General features: G+C 42.4%; 1 protein-coding gene across 1 annotated transcript in view; it reads right to left on the reverse strand.

Moving 5' to 3' along the window:
* itsn1 (intersectin 1 (SH3 domain protein)) overlaps positions 1-12,500 on the reverse strand; it is a 68,135-nt gene that overhangs the window by 22,587 nt on the left and 33,048 nt on the right. Inside the window, exons 18-28 of the mRNA XM_056291580.1 lie at positions 11,262-11,398; positions 10,514-10,791; positions 9,949-10,124; positions 7,854-8,095; positions 7,199-7,373; positions 6,453-6,539; positions 5,999-6,147; positions 3,909-3,988; positions 3,287-3,394; positions 3,012-3,184; positions 1,222-1,267 (exon numbers count right to left, since the gene is read on the reverse strand). Coding sequence (XP_056147555.1) covers positions 1,222-1,267; positions 3,012-3,184; positions 3,287-3,394; positions 3,909-3,988; positions 5,999-6,147; positions 6,453-6,539; positions 7,199-7,373; positions 7,854-8,095; positions 9,949-10,124; positions 10,514-10,791; positions 11,262-11,398 — 1,651 coding nt within the window. The remainder of the gene's footprint in view (positions 1-1,221; positions 1,268-3,011; positions 3,185-3,286; positions 3,395-3,908; positions 3,989-5,998; positions 6,148-6,452; positions 6,540-7,198; positions 7,374-7,853; positions 8,096-9,948; positions 10,125-10,513; positions 10,792-11,261; positions 11,399-12,500) is intronic.

The following is a 12,500-nucleotide window of genomic DNA, read 5'->3' on the forward strand; positions in this document are numbered from 1 at the left end:
TTTCTCAAACCATTCCCAAACAATGTGTGCAGTGACGCAGGGCACATTGTCCTGCTGAAAGAGGCAAATGTCATCAAAGAATACCACTGCCATGAAGTGGTGTACCTAGTCTGCAAAGATGTTTAGGCAGGTGGCACGTGAAACTGACGTCCACATGAAAGGCTGGACTCAGGGTTTCCCTGCAGAACGTTGCCCTGAGCATCACACTCCCTCCACCGGCTTGTCGTCTTCCCACAGTCCATCCTGGTGCCATCACTTCCCCAGGTAAATGTCACACATGTACACTGCCAGCCACGTGACCTAAAAAAGAACAGGATCATCGGACCAGGGGACCTTCTTCCACTGCTCCAAGGTCCAGTTCCGATGCTTGCATGCCCATTGTAGGTGCTCTGACCGGTCTGTGGCTATGCAGCAGGGTGCAATGCACTGTGTGTTGTGACACATTCCTCCTGTAACCATCTTTAAAATGTTATGTGACTTTTGCCACAGTAGACCTTCTGTCGGTATGGAACAGACGGGATAGCCTTCGTTGCCCTCATGCATCAATGAGCCTTGGGCACCAAACACCCTGTCGCAGGTTTGTGGTTTGTCCCTCCTACCACTGTTGGTAGGTAGTCACCACTGCCTTGCCGTTTCAGAGATACTCTGACCTGTCATCTGCCCATAACAATTTGGCCCTTGTCAAAGTCGCTCAAGTCTTTACTCCTGCCCATTTCTCCTGCATGCAGGAGTCTTGCATCCAACATGTTGACTACGAGAACGGATTGTTTGGCTTTCCATCTAATCTACCCAGACCTTGACATGTGCCCTTGTTTTGAGATGATCAATGTTATTGGGGTCACCTCTGAGTGGTCAGTGTTTTGGCTCATCAGTGCATATGTTGTAAGGACAATATCCCATTAGCAGCCATAATATTGAGCAGTCTTTTGTGTGTCTCTCTGAAATCCCATCCAAATGGTGCAGAAAAGTGTCCACCAGTGATGTCACTGTCAAACACTGGATGATGGACTGTCATCCCAACAACATAAATATAGAAATAAGGTTTCCCTCCAAAGGTAGGTCATTGATGTAAAAAAAGAAAAAAAGAAAAAATAATAACATTGGCCACAAAATCAGAGCCAGAATTTTATTTATTGATGTTTGTCCAATCAGAAGTAGTCACTTGTTTACCGTAGTAATCATCTGATGTGGGTATCCATGGGAAAGACGTGACTAGCTTACCTGGTTTCTTTCCTAAACTGCCGGTCTTCCCTGCTGATCCCAAAGACTTGAGAGGAAATAAACAGAGAAACACAGACAACGAAAAAATGTGATTAAAGTAACGTTCATATAGGGACATTTTGTTTGACTATATAAGAGTTTTGTAGACAATGCCAGCTGACAATACGAAGCGAAGAAAAGATAATAAATTACTGGATTTTTTAAAAGCTAGAATGCGGGACTTTTACATGTACATGAAGGTCTGTGACATTCAAGCCCTTGCCAAATGGGTTCACACAACGATGATTAAGCCAATTACCATCAGGTAAATCTCTCTGTATCTCGCAGTATACCAGAGGTTTAAATCTGATGTCTGGGGCAACATTCCCGTTCTGGCGCACCAGAAGTGATGTGTAGTGATGCGTTTTACGTCAACCAGCAGTGATTGCTTTGCCAGAGCTGAACTTCCGCATGACAAAAGTGTTTGCATGGCTCTGTTTGGCTTGTCTTCGAGGCTTTCTGCCAAAAAGTTTCCGGGCTTGGAAGCTATGGTGGAAAGTCCTGAGAAACATCCAAGAAAAGTTTCTGATGCTCCAGAGAAAAATGAAACTCGGCGAGGAAGGATTAAGGTCAAAGAAAAAAAAAGAAGAAGAAAGAAGAAAAAAAAAAGTGATCGACGGCCAGGACAAACAAAGATAACCACTGGTGTAGCTTTTCCTCGTGCGAGAGCGCTGAAAAAAGAGAAGTAATTACTCTCACTGCCAGAAGGGGGAACCAAAACTTCCACACTGCAGGTTTAAGATGTAATACCATCCTTTTGTGGGTATCATTTAGCCTTCGCTTTCCCCCACTTTTTCTTTTTTTTTTGCCCCTTCCAGAACATCAGTATTTTTTGGGAACACTTTTTGGGAGCACTTTGGAGATGTATGTTTTTCCTGGTAATTCGTACTGCTTGTCAAACTTTTTCAGCATTTCTTTAAATGCTGGTTTTTCAACCCTATTGAACAGCTACATTTCTTTGGCTATATATCGTGTTACACTGTCTGTTGATGTGCACCTTCTGGTACTGTCATGTTTACATTTAGACACTTGTCCGAAAGCTTCAGGAACTACCAATTGCCGGGATGGAACTGCGGCAGTGGCTGTCTTCCAAGTTCGGTGAATTGGGTGGGGTGGTGGACCGTAGACGGTTTTTTAAATCTGTGGTATTAGCGCTTTTGACCACCACCTTTTTGCTGCATATCTGACAAATCGCCTCCTCCAAGTTATTGGGCTCTCCTTTTTCATTTGGCTTAAAACCAAAATGTGCCCACAGCAGTGCTGTGGTGTTTGGCTTTGCAACTACGTCCATGATGCTAATGTTAGCAGATGCCCGTCGAAATGCAGTCGTCAAATATTATAGAATAAAGGGCTCAAGATAAACAGTTTGTTGGCACTAATTCACCACTCATGTGCCAGGGGCGCAACAAGATGACATCATTAAAAGTGCGGCAGTCAAGCAACAAACGGTGGAAAACGACATGGAAATACTGATGGAAATATGACATTTCTGGGAATTTCTGTGAAATATGACATTTCTTCCAGCTGTTTTTATACAAATGAATGGAAACGATTCTAACGATTATGTATAATGATCGCAGTCAGGTCAAATAATCGCGATCAGGTGATTATGTAATAATTGTGACAGCCCTACTTGCCCCTGCCTTAGCGATCATCCCAGGTCCTATACCAATTTTTTTTCTTCTGTAGCTTTACCCCTCACTGCAGTCTCGACAGTGCAGATTCTATTCGGTTTCTGAGTGGTTCCTCACCTCAGAGGCAGAGTCCCGCGGTTTCACGTAATTGGAAGGGAATACCCCGGTCTTGCCTCCGACCACACCTGTCCACCAGTCCCCTTCTTTCCTAGTAACCATGACGACATCCCCTTGTTGGAAACTCAGGTCCCCCTGCTCACTGCTTTCATAGGTGTACATGGCTATATATTCTGTACCAACATACAGAGGCACAAAGACACAGGTAGTCAATGACAATTACTCACCCAAAGTATGCATGTGTATACAGACAGGTGACAAATTAAAGGGAAAACCTGAATGCTTGACCACTACAGTGAGGGGGTCCGGGGGCTCTGTTATGCTGTGGGGGGCATTTTCCTGCCATGGTTCGGGTCCACTTGTCCCCTTAGAGGGAAGGGTCTCTGCAAATCAATACAAAGTTATTCTGAGTAACCACCTTTATCCTATGATGAAACATTTCAATCCTGATGGGAGTGGTCTCTTCCAGGGTGACAATGCCCCCATACACAGGGCATGAGGGGTCATTGAGTGGTTTGATGAGTATGAAAATGATGTAAATCATATGCTATGACCTTTGCAGTCACCAGATCTCTACCTAATTGAACACCTATGGGAGATTTTGAACTAAAGTTTTAAACAGGACTCTCCACCACCTTCGTCAAAACACCAAATGGAAGAATGATGTTCCATCTCACCAGTAAAGTTCAGACTTGTAGAATCTATGACACGGAGCATTGAAGCTGTTCTGGAGGCTCGTGGTGGCCCATACCTTACTAAGACACTTATGTTGGTTTTTCCTTTCATTTGTTACCAGTCTGAATGTGAGTGTGTGTGTGTGTGTGTGTGTGTGTGTGTGTGTGTGTGTGTGTGTGTGTGTGTGTGTGTGTGTGTGTGTGTGCGCGCAGGGGGAGCTACCTTCTCCAGACTCAGATGGCTTAGTGGGGGAAGGAGAGGGGCGTTTCACACTGGGGGGGCTATCTGATGCTCCAGACTCACTAAAGGGAAAAGAAGATACAAGACCTTTTTTAAAAACTTCATTTCACTTTTTTGCACTCTGCAGGATTGGAACCCCGACTAACTTCTATGAGATTCCAGTAAACCTTACTAAAAATCTGATATTCTCTATAGATTATTTTTTCCCCCCCATTTCAAAAAAGATAGATAATGGCCAATCTCTGAGAGAATTAATGAAATCAATTACTGCAATGAAAAACATCACTGGTTTAAAAAAGCTTTTACAAAGCGTCTATTCCAATTAAAAATATTCACTAATTGTTGCCTGCTGATTTAGATCCACAGGCAAAGGCCTGGTCACCGTTGGCCTTTAATCCTGTTTTTTTTACAGAGGGTCTTGTATAAGGATGTTTGCTGTTCTACAGCTCTTCATGGTTTAAATGATTTGAGGGGTGCCTTTAATTGACCCAGCTGAACCTTAGAAGAATTCAGTTAGTCTCTAAATATCAATTTGTAAGAACAAAAATAAACAAATATTCTATGAGCTGAAATATGCTCTCAGTCTTTGTTAATCACCAGGCACCAGAATCCTGCACAAGTTGGAAATGACTAAAGGATTTTACAGGGGTCGACAACAGGTTATGATAAACATGTTTGTGACTGTCATAGTGACAAAGAAATGCTCAAACCATAACTATGTTCATCAGTAAAATCATGTCCTCACCAGGTTTTGGTATGTTTTTTAGGGTTATATGATCTGAATCAAAAATCACTACAAATTTTTAGATAATGCCTTGATGTAAGAATTATCAGAACAAACTAGAAAATAAAAAAGTAGTTTTCTTAAAATGCACCCAAATTTATAAGAAGTTTTATGTAAATTTAGGTGGAGGGAAATTATGCATCATGCAGCCCTTGACATCATAGAGACATTCTTCCAGTACTGTTGAACTACTAGGGACCATCTCACAGATGCAGGGCAGTAGCGTCAACAGTCCTTTAATGCCGGGATCAGACTGACTACATGATTTCAGCCTGTCGTCACCGACAAATTTCCAGTGTCAGGCCCAATTATGAACGTCGGGAATGACGAACGGGTGTCTTTATCCCATGTAGTGTGACATAATCAAAGAACAGCAATGTGGTATCTGGGACGCCCCACGACATCCCGACGATAAGTCTAATATGTCCGAATTTTTTGTATTTTCCTGCCTCATCTGACATCTCTTACGACGTACGTGTTCCTTGACGTTGACAAACAGGATGGCAGAGCACTCTCTTGTGCACATATGTAAACATGGCAAAGAGAAAGTGATGCTGCTATTGCTACTGTCAGGTGGAATGATGAAACCGAAGAAAGGTTCGTTGAGCAGTGGCAACAATACCCCTGCCTTTTTGACATTTCCTCGAGGAAGTACCATGAAAGAATAAAAAAAAAAATGTGCTAAATGTTGGGGAGAAATAGAGAGGCACTTCAGCAGCCCAGTGGGTAGCTGGTTAAGCTATGCTAGGTTGTCATTCCTCAGTAGCACTAGCCACAACAGAGTCCACATAGAATTTCTGAAGCCATGATTGCCAATTTCTTGACCCTCCTCCCCGACGACCTATGAACACATGCAAGATCATGAAAGGCAGTATACGATGATTGGTCGGGGTCATACTTGTAACGTTGCCAGTCTCCCGGCCAAAAAGTGGCAAGAATATATGGCACTATAATTGCCTAATCTGACATGGTGACCATCGTGAAAGACAAAAATACTGTGTAATCTGATCGCGGTTTAAGAAGATGCTATGCAGACAAATAACATTACCATCAGATGAAACATTTTCAGATTTGTTTAACAATTACATATTTCCATTCATATGAGCAAAATGGAGGCCCACAAAGTGTCAGAGTGAGTTAACCGTGAGAAATTTCAGATTTTCATCATAGGCCAACAAGGATAAGATGTGAGACCTAAGAGATAATGGACATCACAAGCTTTACTATCTCTGAGAAAAATATTGATACTTTAACAAAATCATTCTCATGCCCTTGCATGTTAACCGACCTGGCATTCTTGCTGCGTGGTTGGACTGAGGCAGGGGCAGTCATGGTGGCAGAGATGAGCTTGACGTAGCTTTTCGGGAACCAGCCTCTCTGCCCAGTCTGCAGCTCACCTAGCCACCACATGTCTTGCTGCTCCAGTACCGTTATTATCTGCAATGACAATAATACTGGCAATTCATGCTGATTTCAAAATGTGTTAAAAGAATTTGGTTAGCATCCATGATTTACTATAGAAACGTACTAAAATCACAGTTAACACAAAAAATTCAAATGACATAAAACCAAACTAAAGCCTTACAATCTATACAAAAATATTTCCTGACAGACTGACATCAATCAGGAGTCCTAATCAAAATAGTAAAACTGAAAGGTTGCTCATCACAATCATAATCAAAATACAAAGATCAACACAGCATAAACATAGAAAAATAGTTCATTAGGCAACAGGTGTTGACCTCATTCTTGTTAAAGTTGAGATGGTTCTCTTTCTTGGCCCTCCAGGGATACAATGCCTGAGCCTGGAGACCCTCTACCTTCTCACCCTATCAGACAGAGTGTAAAAAGACAGAACAGACAAAATTAGCAAATTAAAAAAAAAAATCACTTTTTCTAGGTCTTCTGTGTAACAAGGTGCACCTTTCAGTATCAATGCTGTTTATATGACTGAACTAAAATTGATTTTTTCATAATCTGATTAGTTGCTTTCCCAAAGTTTAACCTTTACACCTCAACCAACACTGACAGAGATGTAGGCATACACACACTATAATCTCCCATAAAGCAGTGTTTCTTACTGAAACTATATTAGAATCCAAAACTGACTCTAGGCCTGTTTCTGGTGGGTTCCCATGAATAATCAGTCCTTGTATATCTGGAGAACCAGGGGTCTGTCATGAGAGGTACCAATCAGTTTGGGTTCTCAAAACGACAAGGGGACCAGAAACTACACTTATCTGTTGGGCTGAAAAACTGAAAAAGTTAGAGTGGGAGAGCATGCATGTATTTTAGTGTGTCTAAGTATGTGTCTATAGGTGTGTGTGTGTGTGTGTGTGTGTGTGTGTGTGTGTGTGTGTGTGTGTGTGTGTGTGTGTGTGTGTGTGTGTGTGTGTGTGTGTGTGTGTGCATGTGTGTGTGTGTGTCTACCTGTCAATCTGTCTGCTTGTCTGATTGAGAACCTAACAGTGCGAGTCTGTTTTAATACCTGTCCCAGTACAGGAGAAGGAGAGGAGCCTGTTGTCATTGTAGCAGGAGTGAAAGCAGAGCGTTGCCGTAGCTGCGCTGAAGGAACGCTGAGGGATGGGTTCTGATTAGTGGAAGAGGTTGGCCAGGCGTCCCATCCCTCACTTTCTGATTGGGGGGCTGTACTGGCAGGCCAACTGGATATATAAGCATACATCCATAACCAAGGGAGCGCACGCACACACACACACACACACACACACACACACACACACACACACACACACACACACACACACACACACACACACAATACAAGGGGTTTTGTTGAGTATTTAGTTGAAATTTTTGGCTGATGTTCACTACATGCTAATACTTTATACTCTTCAACTAATTAAGTGTAAATCCCAACATCTTCTGATCTAATGCAAAAGGCTATCAATACCAGTTAAAAGTTAAGTTTCACTATCTAATTTCCCCCGCAATTTTTTCAGTTGGGACACAAAAGCTATATGGGTAGGAGGTTGGGGAAAACAAACAAAAAACACACAAGCAGGAGAACGTACTCTCTCTCTGTTTTTTTCCTATGGTCCAAAAATGTATAAGCAGGCCTGGAAGTTAGGCACTGAAATGAATATTGGTTCTGACAAAAACTCATTGACATAATCATGACTCACGTGGTGCTAAAGTCAGCCCAATTGCTATTGGTTGAGGATGTGGAAGTAGTAGGTCCAGGTGCTGGAGGAGGTGTGGCTATTGGTTGTTGGGCTGGGGTGGATGTGGCCGTGGCAGAGGAGCGTAGACTGATCGGGGCTTCGCTGTCTGGGATTCGCTCTGCGTAATTGGCGGGAAACCAACCAGTCCGCCCCCTCAGCTCTCCCCCTAGCCAACCAGGCTCCCCTGTTTGGGACTCATCCACCTATCAATACCAAGTGGCAGGATTAAAACAAAAACGCTAAAGCCAAATACACACATATCTAAACAAACACAGATGAACAAGTACAGAGGATCTTTCGGCTGACAGACCCATGGTAGAGGAGATGATGTGTTAAAAAAAAAAGAAAACAGCAACCACAACAGCAGCAGGATAAAGGGGTATTCAAACAAGCAAGTTTACAAGTTTGTCAGAATTATTATTCTTGATGTTTTGAATGATTTGCTAAATTAGCATTGTTTTTTTTATTAACAGGTGTCTCCTTGCCATACCAATCAATTGTCTTTCATATACAATACTTGAGGCCAATTCTACATTTCTTAAATAATGATGCAATAGTCAGAAAATTCAGAAAGCTAATTTTATGGTCCACATGTACCCCCTTACAAAATGACCAAGTCGTTCTTATTGAAATATCTAAGTATATCTTTGCACAGAGATGTTGCTGCTTGTACCACAAATTAAATATGGCGCCCTCGTCACATTTTCTTCACAAATTAGAAATCATGACACATGAATTCCAAAAATAGAGGTGTGGATTTGAGCTTTGCAACACACCTTACAAAATACCTTCATAAAACCTTCAATAGAGTCAACCTTTTATTTACCCTAGGAGACTGAGTAGTGCCTTTCTTATTCATCATTGCTTTGCCTCAAACTTACAGTTTCACAAACTCACAACATGGCTTGGTCACACAAATAACTGATAAAAAAACAAAAACACAAAAGCAATCACTGGTAAAGAGCCATGGACATGACATGGGATGGACAAATTACGGGTGTTCAAATGGGTGGTTTTATTACATGATTGGTGGAGGTATCACAGTGGGCGGGGGGTATAACTTACCCACTCCCCCTTCACCTTCAATTTGGACAGCAGAGGAGAGAGGAAACAGTCATTACACACACAGGCGCGCGCGCATGCGCGCGCACACACACACACACACGCTCGCATACAAAGAAGTACCATACGTTCAGCCATATAAATGGATACAAACAAATACATAAAAGATATACACTCCACATAGAGGAGTTACAGCTAAAATACACACGCACACACACGTGCACACACAAACACACACACACAAGGACAGAAAAAGTAACTGAAGATTTCAGTGTGATATCCTTCTGGTTTAGTGAAGTTTTGCTAGCTTCTTAAAACACATGGTTGTGCATCCTCTATGTCAGCATTTTAGATCCTATACTATACTATACTATACTATACTATATAGGAATCAGGAACACTTTGTCATTTCACCTCATGTACTCGCGCACATGAAGTGAAACATAGAATAGTAGAAGCTAACAACCAAAACAGCCACTGACTGGTGAGTTTGAGATTTACAAGCCACTGGGGCCAGTAAACAAAAATAGTTAGTTCGGTTGCCCTCTACAAACAGGCAACATTGGTTTTGAGAACACTTGGTTTGACAGGGTCCGAGCTGCACTAAATGCCTTTATCAATGTAGCTTGATGTAAAATTGTAGACTACTACATGGTCACCACTATTCCTAGATGAACTCTAAGAAGACCCTGGAAGAGGGTTAGAGAAACGTTTTGCAAAATAAAGTTGCTCTAACAACACAGTCAATATAGACGACCACAAAAAAAAACTAACTTGAAAGAAAAGGCCTTCACATAACTCCTATTTTCAAGGGTGACTCAAAATAGGGTTTGGGTTTGGTTTTACGACAGCAAGTATTTTGATTTTGCAGAGGGGATGTAATTCGTTTGCATGTGCTAATATGTTCATTTGTGTCCTTGGAATTTTGTATTACTTTGTAGCAATGGGGACATAAATAAAAGATACATATCTACAATGTTCGTGTATGACATACCATGACTATGTCTCCAGGAGCAATGCTGATCTCATCGTGGCTGCGAGCATCAAAGGGATATAGAGCCCTGTAGTAGACCACCTTCACTGACTGCTGTTGTTGTTGTTGTTGGTCAAGGCTGCTAACGGAGGCCTTCTGGTCGAACACACTGGATGGTGGAGTCTTCCCTTCTGTACCTATAAAACGCAAAAACAGAATAGAGACAAAGAACTGTACAGGATGCCACAGTCACGTCTTCTCCTGGTCAAACCTTGCAATCACTGCCCTGCAAATCACACAAAATTGTATGTCTCGTCCACCAGGGACATCTCTTCACAGCAATGGTTTTCTGTCTTTATTACTTTAAATACCTCTAGCTCCCTGGAAAAGGAGCAGGAGTCCATATACTTACAACTCCCACTTTCGGTGAGGAAAAGAGGCTACTGATGGCCTCATACATAGTTTCATTTACAACCTGAGGCCTGAACAGCAAGGACTCTGATATCGCTTATTTTTACTCTCTCTTTTAAATGCAATGATACACACATACAAATGTGCAAAAAACACACACATAAGTGGAATATACCTGTTGAAGCCCAGGGGTCAGCCTGCTGACTAAACAGCTTGTTTAGTTTCTCCTGCATGTCCTTCTTGCCTCTGCCCTCCTCGTCCTTCTCCTCTGCCCCTGCCACTCTCTTTCTGCCCTCGTCCTCCTCCTCCAGCCCTCTTCTAGTTCTCTCTTCCGCATCCAGGGTCACTCTGTTCAGCCAAGCCTGGTAGGTAGAGCTAGATGCAGGGCTGGGAGCTTTGGGGCCAGAGCTCCCCCCGTCCTCTCGCCAGGCATCGCCCTCCTCTGATGACAACCTGGGAGAGACGCGCACGCACGCGCGCGCGCGCACACACACACACACACACACACACACACACACACACACACACACACACACACACACACACACACATACACGCGCGCACACACACACGCACGCACACACACACACACACACACACACACACATTTCTGAATTTCACGTGCACTCTATACCCATACACAATGCACTCTCTCTCAAACCATCTTATAATTTATTTTTGTTCTGAATATTGCAAATAAAAAGTGACATCAATATAAACTAAAACTATACTACCATTTAAATTCAAAGAATTTTAACAGCATTTTTTACCTACAACTGTCGAAGACATGAACTGTTTAACTGAACGTGTTCTTGTGTAAATAGCCATGAAATTGATATGTTTATGTAAAGTAATAATTCATATCACAGGAGTAAAAGCATCCTGATGATTATGCTTCTGAACAGCCCCCCTCTAAGCCTTACCTACTCTCCTGCAGTTCAGCAGACCTCCTCTCGCCCGATGTGTGTGTGTGTGAGTGTGTATGTGTCAGTGCATGTGTGTCTGCCTCCAACTCCTTGTGCCTCTGTCTCTGCTGCCGGCTGTGGATCTCCCTCAGCTCCTGCAAGTCATCATCGGATACAGGATGGAACAATGGTGAGGAGGAAGAGGGGTCAAAGGGCTGGCTGCCACAGGTTACCATTGACAACAACCATTACATCAACAGCAGCAGCAGTGGTAAGTAGTAGTCAGGTAACCAAGCCAAGCTCCACCCCTTTTTCTATGCCAATGTCACCTGACTTGATTAAATTTTGACCCAGGAAGTGGTTCTCAAAGCACCCCTACTTTGACATCCCAAAACAAGTTAAATATTTTGTTTGTGTTTAATGCACAAGGTCAGTGAGCAGATCATTGGTTCCTATGGCCCAATAAGCATAAAAAAATGATTCCTGTTGACTTTGACTATGACGCTAAAGACATCAGCTTCCTACAGTCCTCAGGTCAGTCCAGCAATGCATTGCATTTATCAGAACAATGCAGAACACCAGTAGCAAGCTAGCTAGGTTGCTTCAGATCTGTTTCTGAGGTAGCTGGAGAAGATTGAGAAGCCACTTTCACATGTCCTGCTTCATTTGGATGATTTCCATTTGTAGAACACACACATGCAATCCTCAGATTTGTGCATTAAAAACCCAGAAGGTGGATCAATTGAGTTGTTTTTGTTTGATGCGTCACCCCCCAAAAAAACTTGCCTTGCATTCACAGTCCTCAGCTAACTACTCTGAATATCTCTTGAACACACCTGAAAATGGCAGTTGTTAGAAAATATGTGTATCTGATACCTTTCCATATGAAATGTTTATCTTGATTGCATTGAATTGCTGAACAACTAAGATCAGGTTTCAAGTAGAATTTCACATAGCAAATTACTGCAAAAGCATTGTCACCTACTTTGATCAAACAAGAAAACATGTTTTTGCATCTCATCAACTTAAATATATACTGCTGTGCCCATGGATCTTTGCTTGCAAACTAAACCCATTTTTGACTGAAGATGGAACTATGATGATAAACATATAGTACTTCTTAAAGATGTTTGTTACTGAGCCAAAAAGTTGATTTTTGAGTTGATCTCATTGAAGGGGTGCTTTAAAACATTTCCAAACCTCAGTGTTGACCCATCCCCTTAAATGGGGCTTTGGTCTCTACAGGGCCCAGGAAGG

Source organism: Lampris incognitus, chromosome 13 (assembly GCF_029633865.1).
Source record: "Lampris incognitus isolate fLamInc1 chromosome 13, fLamInc1.hap2, whole genome shotgun sequence".
In the NCBI taxonomy this organism is placed as follows: domain Eukaryota; kingdom Metazoa; phylum Chordata; class Actinopteri; order Lampriformes; family Lampridae; genus Lampris; species Lampris incognitus.